The sequence below is a fragment of the Megalops cyprinoides genome, chromosome 6, assembly GCF_013368585.1.
Source record: "Megalops cyprinoides isolate fMegCyp1 chromosome 6, fMegCyp1.pri, whole genome shotgun sequence".
Classification (NCBI taxonomy): Eukaryota; Metazoa; Chordata; class Actinopteri; order Elopiformes; family Megalopidae; genus Megalops; species Megalops cyprinoides.
The window spans coordinates 19,123,999-19,145,210 of NC_050588.1; the positions used below are offsets into that span (position 1 = coordinate 19,123,999).

The following is a 21,212-nucleotide window of genomic DNA, read 5'->3' on the forward strand; positions in this document are numbered from 1 at the left end:
GAACTGCCTGTACAATGTACAATGATGGAGGCTTGAGGTTTTTTCTCATTTATATACTACATTCAAAAAAGCATGTATCAATAAATGAGACCAGTTTTCTATGATATAGCACCCTGACCAAAAGAACTGTCCACTATATAGATCACTTTTACACATAAACAATTCAAGAAATGCTGGACATAAACAGAAGGAATGAGAGGTGTCCCAAAGGAACACAAAAAAACAAAGTGTGTAGATCAGACATTGAGAGATTATTGAACTGCAATGGCCCTGCCCTATGACACAGCAACCTTGCCTCCATCACTGTACCAGTACCAGCCATTTACACTGGGAGTCAGTTCCAGTGCTGGGTTTTGTCCTGTTTGTTCCCACTTTGAAAGAAAAGAAAAACAAAACAAGCGCTAGAGTGGGCAGAAGAAAGATTCATGAACCCCACAATGGGTGAAGCTACCATATGCTGTCAGTCACTGACTCCTGTCAACCAGTCTCGCCTCTCCATAGGAAAAACTGGGATTCCTTCAAATGAGTGAGTCTCTGATAGCACACAGCACCTCCACCCATATGTAAGATTCATTCGAGCACTTCACTGCACCCTGTGTAGCCCACATGACTTCATTCATAAACGCTTAAACAGAATTTCAACTGTAGGCATGACATAGCATCAGTAATAAGCATTCTCAAGAAGTCAATGCTAGGTGTGCTACATAAGGCACACTACATCTGTGCCCTGGTAACAGTAGCAAGTAAACATAGCCTTGCAAAGCCACAGAAGGAACAGTCTGAAAGCCTTCCACAAAAATTCACTGTCTTAGTACACCGCTGACGGTACATCTGTCTAATCTGAGTTGCAGTTGCATATGCTATATATGGAGGTTGAAGGTTCAATAAAAATGAACACAGCGAACCACTATTCCTGTTCATTGGCTAAGATCTGTAGTAATAAGACAGATTTAAATGCACATCTTAACATGTACAGTATAACCACCTATTTATACTTTAAAATCTTCAGCTTCATTTAAAGCAACACATTTGTAACAAAATAAACAACCATTCGAATTTCTGAGAGATGGCTTTAAGGCGGTCGGCTGTTCAGGAGGAGTCGCGTATGTGTGTCTCTCCATTCGCTCTCCCTCCTTCATCTCAGCAGGTACAGAAATCACATGACCGGGGAAACCAGCCTACCAATCAACACAACACACAGTCAAAGGAAACCCATTTCACTCAAACCCAGAGAGATACTTGACAACAGACACTTTTGTCCACACCTCACACAAAGCACCGGCCCCCACAAGTGACTGGCTACATAAAGTCAGCTTCTGCTTCTGACTGGGTGAAATGCTGGATGACCGTCCATATTTTCACTGGTACTGTATGATCAGTGTGAAATGCAGCACCATGTTAAAGACAAGGTAATAAGGGGGTATTGAGTGATCATGTGACATAATACAGCCTGTTGTAGTGTTCCCTTGGGGGGGTTTCATTGGAAATGGCTTTACCCCTGCTTTCATCTTAATCACAACCATGGCAACAACTAAAAATCAACAACACACTGTCACACATACACACGCACAATAACATACACAAAATCAAATAAATTAAATAGAGGCCCGCCTCTATGAGAGTATTATGAAAAAAAAAACTTGTAAACTTCAACTAATCCTCAGTGAAGCTTTGTGAAATGCTGTGCGCTCTATATGATTTGCATATAGGAGACAAGACAGTCTCAACCTTGACTCCAACCTCAGTGTTTTCAATGATACAGCATATGACACATTCTTTTTATTTCTCATCTTCTTTTGCTTATGCAAGCGTCCGGTTAATTTCAGCGACGGGTGAATTCATAGAGTAAGCAAGAGTGAGAAGGAAAGGGAAGAAAAAGTGAGACTTTCTTAAATCCACCATTGAACAGTAAAGGCAAAGAACAGTGCGCTTTATCAGTACCCCTGAAGAGAATCCTTCCACCTGTGCTGTCCCTTCTGTTCTGCTTGTTAGATTCAGGAGGAGCGCAGAGAAGTATTGCTGCAGATAAGTAAAAGAAAAGAAAAAATGAATGAAAGAATAATGTCGTTTGACGTTTGGACTGTTTCAGTTCACGTAACTGCCTTCTCTCTATTAAGCAAGGTCCAGCGCTGAAACTACTAAGGGATTTTACAGTATAATGCCAAGTCTATGCATGGCAGTTTGGTGAAGATACGGGATAGGGTTTAAAGGAAGTGAATGTGGAGGAGCAACCCAAGCCTGAGCTTGCACCTCTATCGCATGAATGCCTGGATAGAGATTAGCTCCTGTACTGCAACACACAAATACACGGTCACAACAACAGGTCCTTGTGATATAGCTGTGAGTGCAGGCATTGGGCTCATGCATGCTTCACGAGCGTCACAGTGTCTGCAAAATTTGCATTCAGTCCACATACTGTAGTAGCAGCTACTATTTTTTGACAGCATTCTCAAAACTTTAACACTGTAAAACAGTAGAGCTCCGTGAAAAACACTAAAATGAAGCTACTACGAAGCCTGCTCTTTCAAGAAATAAATTAAAAAATAAAACCCCAAATATAAAGCATATATTTTGATATGTAATAAACATTAAAAAACACTACATAGAGTGTATCATAACACATAAATTATCGTGATGATGCCACACTTTCACAATAACGACTGGAAGGTGTCATCTGATAAATGCTGATACTATTAAACAAAAAATAAAATAAACACATTTCAAAGTTAACATTTCAGTGTATGAATTTTTGTATTAACCTGTATTGAGTATTGTTTTACCAGAAACCAGTATGTGAGTTCTGAACTCTAAACAGGGGAACTGACCAGTAGTGGCTCTTGCAACTGACACAAAAAGAGTAAATGTCAGCCCTGGACTGCTATGTTCTGAACTTGGTTTTGACCGTTTTGTTTAATTTTTACATTATTATAGGACATGAAGGTTAGTCCCCAGTTTTTGTTAAAAAAAAAATGGCACCAAATTCAATGGAATTAAATAAAAAAGGAATCAGCTGCAATGGGTGATATTTACTTGACCTAGTACATTTGTTAGATAAAAAACACCCCAAAGGAGGCTCAGGACAGTTAACAGTGTAAAGTTGATGGTTTACCTCTCGAACCTGCAATGCTACTAAAATCAATCTAACCTGAGGGAAGCACAGGGACAGGCAGGAACAATTCTGCTGGAGGACTGGAGTTTCCTTCCCACGGTGCACTGCGGTCAAACCACAGGAAGTCAAGATCACAGCCAATGTGCGGACAGATTTCTACCTCTAGTGTAGTGGCATGGACACATCTGTGCAGATGCTACATGGAGACTTGATACACAGACAGGACTCAATATGCAGACAGGACTCGATACACAGAGAGGACTCGATATTCAGACAGGACTCAATATGTAGAGACAACTTAATACATAGAGAGGACTCAAGTCAGAGCTGCCAAATCTGAATGATTTGGTGAGGAGCGACAGAAAAACATCTTGTTTTGTGTGGTTTCTGCCCAGATTGTTTCCTTTGTTGTTGTCTCTATAAGCATAGTGCTAACCAAATTAGCTGCCATCTGCTAATTTTAGTGCATTGCCTGGAAAACATGCAGAATTTTTCTGATAATGTTACTGTAACAGCACAGCAATATTGTGGAAATGTATTGTGTTGATGGTGTATGAGCTAGCTTTCCACCAAGCAGTGCATATAAAATCAAAACTCACAGGTGCATATTCTCAACCATCACCTGGAGGAGAATCAAAGACATGTCTGTGTGCTTCTCTCCAGAAGCTCAGCAGCAGGGTAGGGTTACAGACAGAGAGGGTTAGAGGCGTGAGGGCTTGAGGCAGAGTCAGTGAGAGGCACACAGGCAGAGGGAATTAGAGGCAGAGGCAAAGAGAGGCAGATGCCACTGAGGGAGTGAGAAGCCATCTCCATGTTCTCTGCCATAGCAAGAATGGAATGATGTTTCTCTGTTCTAATTCCACCTGCTTCCGAAGTCAGTAGGCCCTTCAAAATATGGCTGCTGTTCCAGAAAGCACAGCCAGTTAGCTGCTTTGTGGAGGAGTGGTCAGGGACCTGATCGCATAATCATAAGGTTGCAGCTTTGAATCCAAAGATCAAAGAAAATTAGTCCAACTGCTCTCCTGAGGTACTTCATGTGCGCTGATTCAATGTGCATGTAGCCGTGCAAATGGACAACGAGTGAAACGGAAGCTAAATGCATGGTGTAGTCCACTGGTGAATATCTGGAGGAGCCTGACAGGGAGAACTCTGCTGTGAAGAAGATGACCACGCTCGGGTCAGTAGTCGGCCACCACAGTGGCCAGCTCTCGTGTGAGGCGGACAGTGACGTTGGTGTAGAGGGGATATCGGGACACATGGGGTGTATATTGCAGATTGTTGAGACCGTCGAGGCTTTGCCTCTCCTTGGAGTATCGCAGCAGCTTGTATCTGTAAGAGACCCATGGGAGAGGGGTTGGCTTTTACGCATCTCGTCCAACATCTAAAAGCCTACTCCACCTATTATTCCACTCACTCAGCCACTGGTTTAAAGATGTCTCAAATACCATCAGAACACTGGATCTGCTCAGCTAGATATGAACACCACTGCAGTAAGGTGTCATAGGATTCTACTGCTCTGCTAGGGGGCACTATTTCCTGTCATCGTGAGGGTTTACTGACAACTATGTGTATGTATAGATCTTGGTATGTGGCTTAACAACAATGGGTTATTATATACATATTACAAGAAACAGGCCATGTCTCTGACCAAAATTGTCGTAACTTAGGGCTCAGTCTGATTTTTAGGGTGTTAGGAGAATGCACTCTCTTGAAAGGGCTTGAATCATACACAGTGTGTCAGAGGGGGCGCTCTCTCCTAATGTCAATGCTGGGCACAGACTTACCTGCCCAGGAACTGCACCTCGCCACGATGGTGGTGAGGGATAGATCTGTAGCGTCCCACATCTCTTGGGGGGCGACTCACGCTGTAACCCCCAAACTGCACCCTGCCAGGAATACACGACACAGTCACACACAGAAAGGGCAAGCCATGACTAAGTTACACACTGCATAGTCACACACTGCAAGCGGAAGCAATGCAAGTACAAGTCACACACAACACAGATAACCCAAGGCACATTCACACACAACACAGATAAATCATAGCTCAGTCACACACAATTCTGGCAAGATATTCACATTGGGGACAGGCTAGACACCACACTGTCACGCAAGGCAGTCTCCCACCACACAGTCAAGATACTGCACAGTCACACACAGCTCAGAGCTCAGAACAATGAGAACAAAGAGAAGGAGGGGCCACAGTGTGACCTCACCTGTTCCAGAGGTCATCGTCCTCACCGCCCCATCCCCAGAATCCATTGGGGAAGCCGTTTATTTTCCGGAATTGCTCTACGGTTAGGCCACTGACCCCACCAAAGAACTCCTCGTATGGCAGCCTACAAGGGTCAGAAAGGGCCAGACACTGTTAGTGTAAGGAAAAGAATTGGGAGGAAAAAATGAAGAACAGAGGTGTAAAAACTATGGTGATAATGACTAGTCCTTACAACAACAACACTGGCAACAACAACACTGAAACGACACTACATCACAACTTTAGACAGAGAAGAGCTGAAGACACAGTGCACCCTTATTTAGACAAAATTTGTCTCTGTTGGTGAAAATGTGTGTGCATGCATGTTGCTTACATGTAGGAGTACTTGTCAAGCTCTACGGCGAAGTGGCGGGGCATCTTCCCGCAGCCGTAGTAGTTGCGGTCGTTCTCCGGGATGTGGTCCACGTCGTGGAAGACCATGCAGTCCCAGTCCGAGTCCTTCATAGCTTCCCGGAAGCCCACATTGAACAGCATGGCGCGGTTAAAGGGCTGGTCTCCTGTCTGTTCACAAATAAACACCGACTCAGTCCCTGGAAACACCACTGGGGGGAGCCCTTCATCACAGAGTCAGGCCACACACTGCATGAGCATGTGAATGCATGGAATGAGGCTAGACCTTTAAGACAAGCATTGGTGTGTATGCCACAATGGGGTGTAATACTAAGGAGCAGGGCTCGCAACCCAGAGGTTGCTAGTTTCATTTGAAGCAGAATGAAAGAAGTTGTACCCTTGAGAAAGGAACATAGCCCAGTTACTATAGTGAATATCTAGCTATAAAAGTGGATGATATGCACACAAATATGTAAGTTGGTCTGAATAAACTATGTTTGTCTGTTAAAAAATAATGTTGCATCTGAGAAGACAACAGTCCATAATCCTGCTCTTGGTGTAATGACCCTCTACTCCCTCTTCACACACTGGTGCATAACATCAAAGGCACAGTTATAATTAAGATGACGCAAAAAGGGTGTTACACTGTAATCATAATAGGTAGACTGGCCAGAGCTGTCTGGAAAGAAGAAATATTTGCTTCCTTCTTTAAAGTCTGCAGACATGTGATTAGCTGTTTGAGGAGTTGATGACATGATCCTCACAAAATAACTTCCAGACTATATCTACATTTACTCATTTCTTTCCATTCCTGTGAGCAGAAGATCCTCCACATTCATTAAAACATGCCCCTAAACATAGGGCTGTGGTACAGAAAAGGTGGCATTGTCTTGAACCACATCCTTAATCCTAGCACATCCTCCAGTAGAAACAATGGCTCCCTGACTCACTTTTAATACTAAATTTAAATCTGAAATCGTTCTGAACGGGTCATAATCTCATTCATGTTCCATCAAATGTCTTTTTTTTTTTTTTTTACTATGGTTAGCGGTCTCATATTTGGTACTAAGCCTGTCAAAGCCAGAATAAAAGGAACCCTCCTGCCTGACCACAACATAATCCAGTGAAATTTAATGAGTAGTGGTATTTATCAATAAATACAACTGCGGCGCCAAACGAATGTTCCACATGACTTTATTAAGCCGTTGACTGACCAGCTTGTTGCTACTGTGTGGCATTGTGGCTAAGGGGCAGATCTTCAAACACAAAGGTTGCCAGGCTGATTTCCACCTGTGTGCTGTTGTAGTCTTGAGAAAGGTGCTTAACCTGAATTGCTGCAGGAAACACCCAGCTGTATGAATGGATGATATATAAACTATGCCAGCTGGCCTGTAAAAGGGTGCAAAACTAAAAACAGTAATAATGCTTCATCAAAACTGTGCCTTCCTGGTGGCGTGAGTGATGCCGGATGCCCTGAGGGCTGGCTGGTGGAACATAAGAGCAAACTTATATCCTGCCCTGTGTTAGATTAATAACAGATTTTTTGAGGACTTGTTGGGTGGAACACTGTCTTGATAAGGAGTAACCCACCCGTAGCACGGCGATTGATCTGACGGAGGTCCTCAGACTGAAAGTGCAGTGCAATACAAATGAAAACTGTAACTGTTTCGTAAGTCTTAGTGCGCAAGAGAATCCCTTGCAAGTTTACAATACAAATACGTGTATGCCATGCAGTCGCTGAATGGCACGTCCGATCCCCCTCCGGCACGGTTCAATGTGCACAAAAAGTCAGAACGCACTGTGCACGCTCAACCACCAGCCTTCAAAGCAACATCAAAGACAACCAAATTATAATCTCCTTTGAGAACGAGGGGATGTGGTCCATGAGGGCCCAGTCTATCAATCCGTGGCTTCACATAAACAGTCGTGAGATTTTGCAGCATAATCAACGTGTTTTTGCCTGTAGCACCATTTTCTGCATTATCTTTGGTAATTTTTCCCCTCTCAAGTCATTGCACAAAGTACTTCAACAGGGAAGGCTACCACGTGCGGAAAAAAAAAAATGCAAAATAAAAAGGCATACAGTAAGTGTATGTGATTGGGATGTCCGTAAAACTTTCTGCAGGGTTTGATTTTTCAAATTCCTAGGGGGAATCTGAGAACTGTCTCTTTTACCTGCTCAATGATGTAGAAGCCAAACTGTAGCCGCTGGCGCTGCAGGACTGGGACAAGATGGCGGAGGAGGATGGGTAGGTGCTCATGACGGTTTCGAAAGGGGACGAGGATGGCAACCTGGGGAGCAGACAGGGGAGGTGGGGGGGGGGGGGTGGGGGGTGGCAAGGGTGGGGGCAGGTCATGGTTGGTCATTACTGCAGTGCTGTCCATATATGACTGCCAACCAATACTCAAGCCACAGTAGTCGGTGAATTAAACTACCAATCAAATTGTCAGAGGTGGAAAACCCCGGCTTCAGAGAGTAAAAGTCCTACCATGTATTTGTTCTAGCCATTCACGAAACAAGGTGATTTCACTAATTAGCTCCTCTACCTGGCTGAAGAGTTGTGCTAATTAAATTCAACTGGTGTAGTGCATGGGTGGAACAAATACGTGGCAGGACTTTTACTTTCTGAAGCTGAGGTTTTCCACCTCTGCAAATTGTGCAACTGCAACTGTTTCATAGGAAATGACAAATAATCTAGGTCTAACCTACCAAGATTAGAAATACAAAAAATATTATATTCAGTTCTACTGTACATTGACTAATGCGTATTTGGGTGACATGTAATGTCTACAACAGGAGATACATGAGAATATTTAAACTGTTATTGTATCAGAAGGAATTTAAAGCGTAGGTCTGATACTGAGAGCAGGAATACAGACAGATCATTTATTTGTAAAGGACCACAATAATTTGACATAATTGCTATTGCATCCAGTTTACTTTAACTGCCAACCTCCCAGAAACCTGCTCTTTATTTTGCTCTGGTCAAACACCGATATTATTCTTTATCATTATCCAATGAAAGGGTATCTTTCAACAGCAGCAGCTACAACAAAAGAAAAAATTTCTGTAAAGCTGGTGTCATGTTGACCTTGCTTTGTCTTCCTGCTGCTCCATTCATGAGCGTCACATCAAACTCTGACAGGGAAGTGGCAGAAATAATAAAAACGCTTGCCTTATCGCACCCTAACAGGGCCACTTCCTGGAGATGGCTTCTCCCACAGGCAAACTCAGACCCTGCGTTCTTAAATGAGCGTCAGCGCAGCTAAGCAAATGGGAGAGGGACAGTTCAGACTAGATGATGACATAAAGGAGGCATCTGGGCCTTGTTATGCAGGGAAGGGCTGCCTGACATGATAAGACTGCTAAGTCTCTCGTGACGAAAGCACATTCCAGCATTATGAAACTGGTGCTAAGATAGATGATGCACGTTTTCCTCCTGACACAAGGTGAAAACCAAGCTTCATAGTAAATATGTGGATCACCCCAAAGACCAACAGCAAAACTACTGAGCTCTCCAGCAAACGTTAAAACATACGCTACACATTTAACAGGTCAATCCAGAGCTCTGCTGTATTTTTTTACCCTTCACTCTCTTGTCTTATACACAGAGTGTCTCTGTGTCTCTGCAATGCGTTTTTTTAAACCCCTGTGCAAATTGCCTGTTGCTACAGAAGGCATGTGAGCCAACCTCTTACGAAAACAGGCAGTAAAGTCACTTATGTTGCCTAAAGGCACGGGAATAATACAACATCATACTTTTTTCATTTTGTCCTTCAGAAGAGCAAACGCCTTGATGCTATTGCTACACAGAGGACAGTGAGGGCAAGGAACTGGACATGAGGGAAGGCAGAGGCGGGAAGGGGGCTGAATTTAGAGGTTTCTGGTGCGTCTCCGAAACCAGTGGTGCTCAGGCAGAGCTAAGAGGGCTTGAGAGACACTGCTGTAATACGGGGAGTGGGATGAATCCCGGAGTGAACCCCAGAGTCTGTCACTCACCTTCCATCGCGGGATGCAGTCCTGGGGCTTCCAGTGACCCCCAGGGCGCAGGGTGGGATCGTCCTGCAGCAGAGCCCTCTCCACCTCAGACAGGGCAATCTCACTCATGTTCACCTCCATCAGGCCCTCTGAACAAAGCACACACACACACACACACATTACATTACAAATCCAAGTTGAGGAGTTCCTCAATGTCATTAACAGCAGCTCTACTGCAGTGCTTACTCATGGAGGGCAGTCTCTCTGGGCACGTGCTGTCAGGATGGTAGGTGAACCCTGGGGGGAGGTAGGTGGTAGTCTGGATGTAGGACTCACTGAAATTAAGGTCACTGGGATAATCTGCAGGTATGGGGGGAATGCACAGATAGCACACAGCACACACTTAGAACACCTAATGAAATCAATTTCACTGTATTACATGCATTTGTAAGTATATACAGTACTGTTATTCACAATAGTGGCACTGTGCATAAAAACAAAATCTGTAGCAGTCTAAAGCCTGTCTGAGAGTTCAGTTTCCCCACAGAGTAGGAATACAAATGGACTGAAATAGCAAGGGATAAATATAACAATAAAAACAGTTAGGCAGGCTATTCTAATTAAAACTCCATAACAAAATAGGATTAATGGAAACTGGCACAAAACTACAGAGAGCTCTGTTATTCTTAACTGACAGAGACCATAATCTGCGTCACATGACATGTACAGTACCTGTGCCGTTGACGCCACTGTAGGCCCCCCGGACGACCTGGTCCAGGACCTGGGCTCCAATGCTCCGCACATTCTCCCTGATCCAGACTCCTCTGGCCTGGACCATGAAGAGGTACTCATTCACTGTGGGATAGAGGAAGACCAGCTTCAGAAGGACTGTGACAAGGGCCCTGCATCACATCACAACACTGTGCTTTTCATCACAGGAGTGCAGGTTCGATTCCAGTGTGGGCCACTTAAGCCTTGAGCAAAGTACGTAAACCAAGTTGCTTTAGTAAAAACTATCCAAAGGAATAAAGTAGAAATATATGAAATGGAAGGTCTGATTTAGGGCATCTGCTGTTAAAATCAATGAGAATAACTATGGTTGTTGTCTTCCTTGACTAGGACTGTTTCTTTGGAAATCATCAGAAATACTCTTCATAATTGTTCATTTATTCATCATTCATAACTGTCATTTAGTTGGACTTACCAAGGCAGCAATACTCTTTATGAGGGAGATTCACAACTGTTTGTTACAGTATGTCCAACATATCACAAATCTTTCCCTGTGATTCAGTGTAAAAGAAACACAAAGTGTCCTATAATATGTGAAGTTTGACACTTATTTGGATTTCTTTAAAAAAGAATCAGCATTTGAGGGTAGAACTCAGGGAAAACATAGTTGCACAAATAAAACAGCACATCTAAGACTGATTTAAAATGCTTGGCAAAGCATACTAAAACCCAGGTGTCAATGGAATAAGCTCTTGGATGATTAGGATATCCTCATCTTTTAGGCATTCCAACATTACACCATTTCTGATCTTTCTCTGCAGTAATGATACTGCCTGAGTGAACTTAGTATTAGGCCTCATTTTTCAGTTTCAAGTGCTAATAACCACAAAATGATCCCACTCCCAACAGCCTAATCATTCCACTTTCATTTTCTTCTGACTAATAAAGCAGAAAATTAGATCAATGTACAGAACAGACATGCACAACAAATGACAAAATCTGTAGAAACGTGTATTCAGTCTGAAAGGTCATACTTCATTTTTTTTTTTTATGTGCAAGCACAAAAACATACAATATGGATTGACGTGGCCCACAGTAGGACACACAGTATGTGAAAGTGAGAGGGAGGAAAAAAGCAGCACTGAAGTTCAGCGCATTGTTAAAATGGCTTTAGCAATGCACTGGAAAGCTCATGCATGTATTTTATTTTAAAACTGAAAGTGGACTCATTGCAATCACTGTAAATCACTTCGCAGATTTTAGAACACACACACACACACACACACACACACACACAAACACACAACAATAATGCAGGGCACAAACAAAATGTGAAAGAATACAAGTCCTACTCAGAATGCTTACACACATCACAACGGAGACACCTTTTCATGCCGAACAGCTAAAGACACCACCTCTGTTGCAAAACCATATCCTAGCAAGAAACTGTGCTCATTTTTCTTGCTTCACTTTCCATCATCCTTTCATTGCCAGACTGAGAAAGTTCCTCTCAGATCTGAAGAATTTGTGCAATAACCCACAGGTACAAGTGAAAAATTAAGAAAGTAATCAGGGGCACAGGGGAAGAAACACTACAGAACATATAATCATGTTTCTCCATCTCAAAATCGCTATTTTAACTGCAAAATTTGGACAGAAAAAATTAAATATTGTTACGGGCAGAGGTGACCTAAAGCAAGTAAATATAAAGAAAACCCCATAAATAACAGATTCTTAAGACACACGTTCGGCTAATGCCTGACCTTTGGCATTTTTTGGCTGATCTTTGCGTAGGTGTGCCTCAACCACTTTGTGGGGCTGTCAGTCCCAGCATGCACCTGCACACCAGCCCTCCACTCATTTCCTGTGGGCATTGTGGATAGCGTGGGTGAGCTGCAGCTCCCCGGAGACACATATATCAAAGCCTTCTGTGGAGCTGCACAGTTGCCCAACATGCAAGAACTGGGCCAATGCTGGGTCACAACTAGGCTAATGCTAGGCTAATGTTGGGTTAACACTGGGCTAATGTTGGACTAACATTAGGCTAACACTAGGTCAACACTGGGCTAATACTGGGCTAATACTGGGCCAAAGCTAGGCTATAGCTGGGCCACTGCAGGGTCAGGAACATACACACGTCAGCACAGTACGCAGGGGGTGCATACTGTGTGATAAGGGCTGGACAGAGCTGTGAAGGGGCTCAATGCGAGCCGATTCATGTGATCAAAAGAGTGTGATGTGATCTGTGTGTCTCTGCACTGTGCTCTATTTTACAGACAGATCTGAAGTGCCAATGAGTCATACGATGCCTTGCTATGTTTAAGCTCTGTGCTTGGGGAAAAGGGAAAAAAAAAAAACAAGAAACTGCCTCACAGTTCAGAGGAACGTCCGGCCCCAGTCTATTGCCAGTTTCACAGTCACTTCTGTGGAAGACTCAGAATCAGTCACAGAGGAAGGGGACCTCCCTGCCCTGCCCTGCCCTGCCCTGTATGGTCTCTCTGTGACCAGAAGTCATGTTCACCACAAAGAAACAGGGGGATGAAGGAGGGAAAGTGAAGCTGCTTCTCACACTTCCTCTTGCTCTGAACATCACCACAAGCAAGGCAAGCAGGAATAAGAATAACAACCCCGCCCCCTTCCCCCACCTCCACCCCACACACACACACACACACACACACACACACACACACACACACACACACACACACACACACACACACACACACACACACACACACAGATTGGCTGTGGCTTTGGTTTCTGTTCATTTGCTGCCCTTCCCTTTGTCTTGGCACTACACTCTCATCATAATAATGAAGTTGGCTTCAAAATGGGAACTTACTGTTCCACTTAGTATTTCCACATTGGGGGAAGAGGGGAGGCAGGAGAGGAACAAAATTAGAGAGAGAAGAGAAAATAAACCGGCTACTTGGTTCCATTGCCAAACCAACTCTTTTCACAATTCTCATACTTTAAAACTCTTTTTAAAAAATGTTTTATAATTCTCACTGTGCACAACTGTAAAAACAATACTGTAATATGACTATAATAACCTGCTGTGAATTTTACCCACAACAACTCCTCAGAAATATCTTTCTCTACTTATTAAAAAATTCAGCACACCATCCCCTAGCAACAACCACCTGACAATTCTGATAAATGCATCACAAGTTCCCCTCAAAGCTGTTACTGGGAAAGAGGTTAACTGAAGATGAGCAAGTGACCTTTTACCACAATAATCAAAATGGGCAACACTTGAATGCCATTACAATGGGCAGCAAAAACGTTGCCCTTTTAGAGAAGTGTTCACCTTTGGGGAGAGATCACCACAGGAAGAATGAGTCGCAGGTGCATTCATAGACATAGCTCATGTACACATCACAAACCGACTACCATGGCTACAAAAGACAGATTTTACCGACTATCATGGCTACAAAAGACAGTCACTTTGAATCAAATGCTTTTCTTGCCTACAGCTGCTTTTGCATCTGAAAGAAGCCACCCTCCTCAGGAATGATGTGATGCTGCCCTCAAGTTAAACAGGCCTAGCCTAGTAGCAACAGCTCCTCTGATGATCCACTAAAGAAGACCTGTGATAGACCTCAGGGTGATAGGAGTGGCCACTGGGCAAGAACACAGCTACAGGTGTCGACTGGGTCAGCAGCCATCGAAAGCAGCCTTTACTCTGGTTATAGCATGCCGTCATTGCCCAGGTCTCTCTTTTCCTCTAACACAGGCACGAGTGCAGTGTTTATAACCAGCCGGATAAACTTTTAGTTGGCATGAAAAAGCCTTCAACTGGATTGACATCAGGTGACTGAGACTGCCATGGCATATGGGTTACATCGTCTTCATGCTCGTCAAACCATTCAGTGACCATTCCCCATCAGAAAACAGACAGAAAAACAAACAGCACCAAATCAATCACATGACTGTATATTCTCTGGTCCCATGGCAACAGCAAGGACAACAGAGATATAAAATTCACCTTAAAATGGTCGGGTTACATGGCTAATTACCTTCACCCAGACCACCATCTGTTCTACGGTCCATGGTGTGGTAATCATGTGACAGGTGCCAGCCAATCATATGGTGGCAGGATACCAGGGACTAACTTCATTTATTTCAACTTGTATTTCAAGAAGTTCAGAGAAGTTCAGAGAAGACCGCGAGGAGGCAGACTGGGTTATACACACACCCATCAATTCCTGCAACAGGTGTGTCCTAGCTTTCTCTACCATTTATTTCATCATGATGATTATAATTCCTATGCTTATTATTAGTAGTATTGTTGTCATTAGAATTATTTCTTCCTTGTGTGTATTTTATCTTCTCTTTATGTATCTATGTAATCTCTCTTTGTTAATCTTACCAGGGCAAAGCCATCATGGCAAGGAGAGCAAAACCATAAGCGGCTGGGCTTCAAACTAGAAACTGTTACATTCATGCAACAATGCTAAATTATTAGCTTTATCAGCTTATTAACTTTTAAATATGATCTGTATAAGAAACACTGCCTTACATCATAGTATTCACAAAAGAGACAACAATTGTTTGCACCATACTAGTGTACTCACAGTGCCTAACAATGATCTGGCAGAGCTACATTACACTATATCAGATTTCACACAATGTTAGTGATCAGGTGCTGGGTGCCAGGCAAATGACACATCCAGTTTCCAGGAATCAAGGACATTATTGAGGCCATTATTAGCATGATGTCATACAATTATTCTAGATGATGAAAGAGCTTTCCATAGCCCTTCATCTAAAACAAGCACAACCTTTTCAATAAGCAAAATTAGCCTCCTTCCCCATTTTCTTCCAGACACAACTATGTAAGGAAATCCAAATCTGCTCTGGTCTACAGGGTTACAGAGAGAGACACAACCTGCCAAGAACAAGAAATGTTACCACACACACATACATAAATACATACACACCAAGCACACACACAATATACAATTGAGCTCACACACACACAGGCACATACTGTTTTACATGCACACTCAGACATATACTCACACATCTCTCTCTCTCTCTCTCTCTCTCTCTCTCACACACACACACACACACACACACACACACACACACACACACACAGACAAACAGGAAGAAACACAGGATTACATTTTTGAACTACAGTATTATGAGCAAATGCTTCCTCCCACCAATCAAAAAAAACACACGCTGCATACAGCACCACCATTTCAAGGCACATGCTGTCCCACAGCACACAGAAATCAGCAACACATGAGTCAGCAGAGTGAGTGTGTAATGGTGTAAGAGAAGACCTGCCCGCTCCAGTGTTCATTCGGCCAGACTTCAGTCCCTTATACTGGACAGAGTGGCGTCTCTGTGCCAGAGGTTTATTGCATTTCGGTTTAAATGTGTTCTTCTGCATGAGGTGAAATCACACAGTCAGCGTTAAAAGGGCTCCAGCATCAGTGGCGTGTGGCCCTACAAGGCCCAGATACAGTGCATGGCTCCCTGAAAGCTGCTGTGACCACCAACACTAGCTTTACATGCCCTCATGACATCGTATAGTATCACTGCTGCCTGTGGTTGAAAGCAGACACCTATAGGGAGCATGAAAATGCTCTTTATTTATTACGTACAATAGATAAAATCATAATGTCACCTTGTGTCATCATTTGTGTTGCAAAATCATCAAAAACCTTCTGTCTGTGAAACTGTATTCACTTACCACGGTGTGGTTGCAGTCAGATTTTAAGTCAAACTTTCTCAGCCTTTCTGGGAAAGAGGAAAACCTCCACCCTCAACATATAATTAAGAAGGAAGTGATCCATGTAAAACATGAAGCTCTGGGCTTCCAGTGGGGGGGGGGGGGGGGGGGGGGGGGGGGGGGAAGAAAAAAACTTCCCCACTGTACTGTAACAACAAAGACAGCACTATAATGTCTTAACATGGCACTATGTTATAATACCACACTCACATATGGTTTTGTGTCAGCCGCGATCCCTGCACATTGGTGTTTACAGTACTACACAGGTGAGACCCCCAGCACCTTCTGCCTAAATATATTAGGGATATTAATAAGGAAAACATGGCAGAGATTACGCAAGAGTGCAGAAGTGTTTTTGTTAACGCAGCACTGAGTGCCAACTACAGCTGCGGCAGCAAGAGCTCTCCCCTCTGCATCACATAAGTGTAGTGTGGTACTGGTATTCAGCAATGCTGAATGACACAGTTCCGAAAGGGCACTGCACTATTTTTTTGTACCCGGGTACCGGTTCATAAATAATACACAAAAAGAAAACCGACGGTTGCTCATGTGTGTATCAATAAGCGGCAAATAGGTGTATCAGACAGCCTTGCTGAAAAAAAAAACAGCTAAAAACAAAAGACTTGTTGCTAAAAACACGAAACACTGTGGAACACAGCAGTCTTTTTTGACACCAGCTGTAACATTAGTATTTTTCACTAGCAACAGGAAACACCCCAAGCAAAGCAACCTAAGTTGTTTTTTGTTTGCTACTTGTACTTTTTAACTTCTCAAATTTAACTGCCTTACTAGGAACTGTGACTTCCTGATGACTTTATTACCTGATATAAGTGGCAGCAGCAGTTAGCCTGATGCATCTAATATACTTATTTTAAGAACTTTTTGAAATATTCAAATTTAAGAGATATTTAAAGATTTGAAACAGTCAGAGTGTGATTTATTTGTACTTTTATTGTGGCACAAGTAATAATTATACTTTGCAAGACTTGACAACGAATCCCAGACAACACCAACAACCACTTTTTTTGCCCTCTGTATTTCAGTGTGAAAAGACTGGCACAAGCCTACACACCAACAATACCCTACCATGTGGGCCATTCTGAGAGCCTGTGTGACCTGCTTCAGGTGACAAATCATTTAGCTGCATTCAATGACTTACAACATATGTGTGAAGTACAATGTGCCATGAAAGATGAAAAGGTCTCTCTCTGTTGAGTATTCATCGGGACATGGAGTTAGAAACCAAATGTGTTCTCAAAGACTTGACAAGACACATGATTTGTCCTGGTCTTCCATGACCAAGAGTAAAACTGTGAATAATATTATGGTTAGGTCAATTATGTACTCCAAGCTTAAGCTTGATGTAATATTGATTTCTATTTCTGTTCACTAACGCACTTCAGTTTTGATGTGTCATAGCTCCAACTTTTGTGTCTATTTTTGTGATTGGCTGGCAGCTTGTATTCTGGCTGGCAGCTGTAGTATTCTATCACAGTGAGTAACTTGAGTAGTGACAACAAAAACAAAACAAAAAAAAGACCTGCCTACAGGAGTATAATAACAGCTATGACACTTCTGCAATGCTGTCGTAACACTGCCCCAAATTAACGACGCGTCAGGAATGCTGAGCCGGTGTTGTTGTGCTGGGAGTGGCTTGTGCTGTGACTCAGCGGTGTGTCCAGGGGAGAGTGTCTAACATGACTTCATGTGCAGTTCCAAAAAAATGACTACATGACATCATGGGGCTTTCCAGAAAGCAAAAATACAGCACAGCCTCACATGATCCTCCCAAAGGGAGGGGAGTGATGCTTTGCTCCAAAAAATGGAGCTGCCTTCCAATCTGCATTTTTGATCACTTGCCCTAAGCACTTCCCTTCAAAATGCCAGAGTCACATGCTGCAAAAGGAACTTGCTTTGAAGTGCATGCTTGTACACTTCTCTTTAGCATTAAATCTCAGGATCCCTTTCATTTTTTACATCCCAGGGCACATGTTTGCTATGACCTCTTTATCTGAATTTTACAAAAGTTCCACTCAACCACAGCAACCCCCAAAAATTCTATATTTTAAATAAATTTACCAATGATAGTACTGAATTTTTCTGTATGAATTAACTTTTCTCCCACAGTCAAGAAACAAAATGGCTTCAGTGTATTTTAATTTGACGTGAATAGAATCTCTGACAAACAGCTTTGCATATTTGGCAGATGACCTTATCAAGAGCAACTTATAAAGAGCTCAGACTCGATTTCAAGGCTCAAACTAATCTCAATCATAATGACATTTATTTGGTTCACAAGCAGCAATTGTCATGAGCTAGAAAAACAAAACATTTAAGTTAGTTACATTTTGTCATTTAGCCAGATGTAGTTAAACTGCTACAACTGGAATATTAATGGGAGCAGGACTCACATGTTGAAGAAATGGTTTTGTGCATTGCACCCCATGTGAGGTCTTTCTTTTTGCAATACTTCCTGCAGATTGATTTCATTTTTCCAAACTGTGTTCATAAATGATAGGAAAAAATCAGTGGGCAGAAGGATGAAAATGTGAAGTGCTAAAGTGTCTACTTTCAGATTTTTACTGAATGTTTTAACATTCCAGCTGTGTTCTGCCTGTCCCCAAGGGATGAAACAAATGCCCCACCTTCAGCACCACAGCAACTCGCACAACATACAGCTCTGGAAGCCCCAATGCGCCCATTCTCATCCCCATCCCTTTCCCCGCCCACACACACAAACAGCCTCCCTGTGGGAATCCACAGAACATCCCAGAAGAACAGAAACAACAGCCTTTAATGGCCTTTCAGTTCAAGTTGATCTGCAAACCTGTATTTAATCTTTGTCAAGCAATTCAGTGAAGGCCAAAAATAAATATAAATTATAAAGAGGTACAGTAATATTATACGTGGTCAATACAGAGTGTGTATATAGCAGCATCCCTGACATTTGCAGTGCTCTTCTTCCACTACCTTTCTTCAAGGCAGAAGGGAGCAATTTCTGAGAAACATCAATTATATATAATTATCTCTTTGCTGCAAGACACTGTAGCCCTTTCAATAAAACACTCTGAACCTCTATGGCCTGTTACATAGGAACAGCTAGTATCTGACACACCCATTCAAGTCAAGCCTTAGTAGTTTTTTCCTTCAAGAAGCAATTTACTCTAAAGGGCACTGCATGCTATAGCATGTGAGCAGCATTAAAATGCAGGTTTTATGACTATGGGTGCAGCCTGTCTTGGGGAAGGAGGGAGGAGAGAGAGAGAGAGAGAGAGAGAGAGAGAGAGAGAGAGAGATGTACAAACAAATGTAAAGTATGTTCACATATACGTACTGCACATACACATGTAAGAATAAATAAGGAAATTACTGTTCACATTGACTCGTTGACTATACTTAGGTGCAACCAATAATGGGAGAGATGGTGGGGGAGCTCAAAGAAAAGGGAGCGAAATAGTAACACCATACTGTACATTAATGGTGTAATAAATGCAAAGCTGACAACCACTAAAGACGGAAGTCTCGGATTAACTTCCCAAACTGGATTTTTTAAAAATCCCTGTTACGTGCATTTGTGACTCACGCCCCTTACTGTAACTGATGCGCTTTACAAACGTAATGACGCAGCGCCTAAGATTAAACACGTTATTCAGCAACAATGTCTATCAATGTCTATCGCTACACTGTTCGTAACTCAAATTTCCTCAGATGCCAGAAAACAACAACTCGAAACCCGTTTTGGATGTCCACTGCATTCCGTAATATTGGCAGTGTCCTAACCTCATGTTCCGTGTCCACGCCTCACTCCCAGACCAGCACTTCAAACAACCGCCAGCGTCTCAGTACCAGTCACGGGCAATAATATCAGACATTTACTAATATCATATCGGTTTTCCATGATCAACGCTGTTTAATTCCAAACGATCTATACTCACAACTCGAGAACTTAAACGGTGACTGCCAAACAACCTTAGCGGTATTTCTGCCAAATCCCATCGGGTTAGCAATCACTCAGCCGAAATTTACATTGTAAAATGACATTATTGACATGCGAAGACCGCTGCGCCCTTGTACACTTAGGACTGGATAAATGCAACTAACACAGGTGCATCCGAGAAACAGCCTGTCCCTTCAGGTACATGGTTAAATCATGGGCAACTTCACCATCCACTGACCCGCCCCATTGCTCATGACAGGTGTAGAAATGGCAGCGTGATGTTCGTTGGGTGCCTCGTGTTCGTGAGCAAACACATTTTATGGTTTCTTCAAGCACACGTCAAGTAAGTGTGAGACAAAGGCAGTTCATCAATACAAATCGCTAAACAGAACACACGCCAGTATAACGGCAGACAGACTGATAGCTAGTAGGATGAACACATGACTTACCGATTCCTGGTGCTGAGTAGATGAAGTACATTGCGGAGGTCGAGAGAGAGAACAGGAATATAATGCCCAAAAACGACCTTCTCGGGAATCGCAACCGTCTCCACATTATATAACAGTTACAAAAAGAACCAAAGTTTTTTATTCCTCTAAGATACCGAACGTTAAACGGGCGATACACTTAACTGTTAAAATTGTGTCATCTAGATGTATATTACTACACGGCGAGGAAGTAACATACAGAGCGAACGCGACAACAAACGAATCCCGTTTTAAATCTTCAACGTCAGGTCTGACATAACTAGCTGTAAACACAATTGTAAAATGCTACGATACAAACATAATTCGATACATAAATATAATTGAATTTACTACCACTAAGCTAATACTAAACTATTATTAAGCTAATTAATACTCCTTCAGACGAATTTCATCATTGCGATGCCAGGCGCAAGGGCACTCCTGCGGCGTAAAGAGCGTAAAGATATGAATGAAATAAAGGAGTGTCCGCACGTGAACCTCCAGCATAGGGAGCGTCGTTAAAAACACTGAACTTCTTTTCTGCGCAGACATTAAGGGAGCTTGTATGCTAGCATAAAACACATTAGTAATTACAAGTGCGTACGTGGGGTGTTAAGGACATTTTCATTTATTTACTTTT

At 42.7% G+C, this 21,212-nt stretch overlaps 1 protein-coding gene across 2 annotated transcripts; it reads right to left on the bottom strand.

Annotated features, from left to right (window-relative positions):
* Positions 1-1,611: 1,611 nt before the first annotated feature.
* Positions 1,612-21,008, bottom strand: LOC118780001 (beta-1,4-galactosyltransferase 5-like). Of its 2 annotated transcripts, XR_005005045.1 has the most exons (10): positions 20,555-21,008; positions 10,426-10,548; positions 9,940-10,053; positions 9,715-9,842; positions 7,890-8,006; positions 5,698-5,885; positions 5,326-5,448; positions 4,894-4,995; positions 3,146-4,438; positions 1,612-2,019 (listed from the first exon to the last, which is right to left on the bottom strand). XR_005005045.1 is itself a non-coding variant. In XM_036532386.1 (9 exons), exons 1-9 carry the CDS (start codon positions 20,658-20,660, stop codon positions 4,288-4,290), a joined length of 1,152 nt encoding a protein of 383 aa, XP_036388279.1. In that variant the 5' UTR covers positions 20,661-21,008; the 3' UTR covers positions 2,694-4,287. The 2 variants fall into 2 exon arrangements, 1 of the variants encoding a protein (XP_036388279.1); XM_036532386.1 differs by lacking the exon at positions 1,612-2,019 and having other exon boundaries at positions 2,694-4,438.
* Positions 21,009-21,212: the final 204 nt, after the last annotated feature.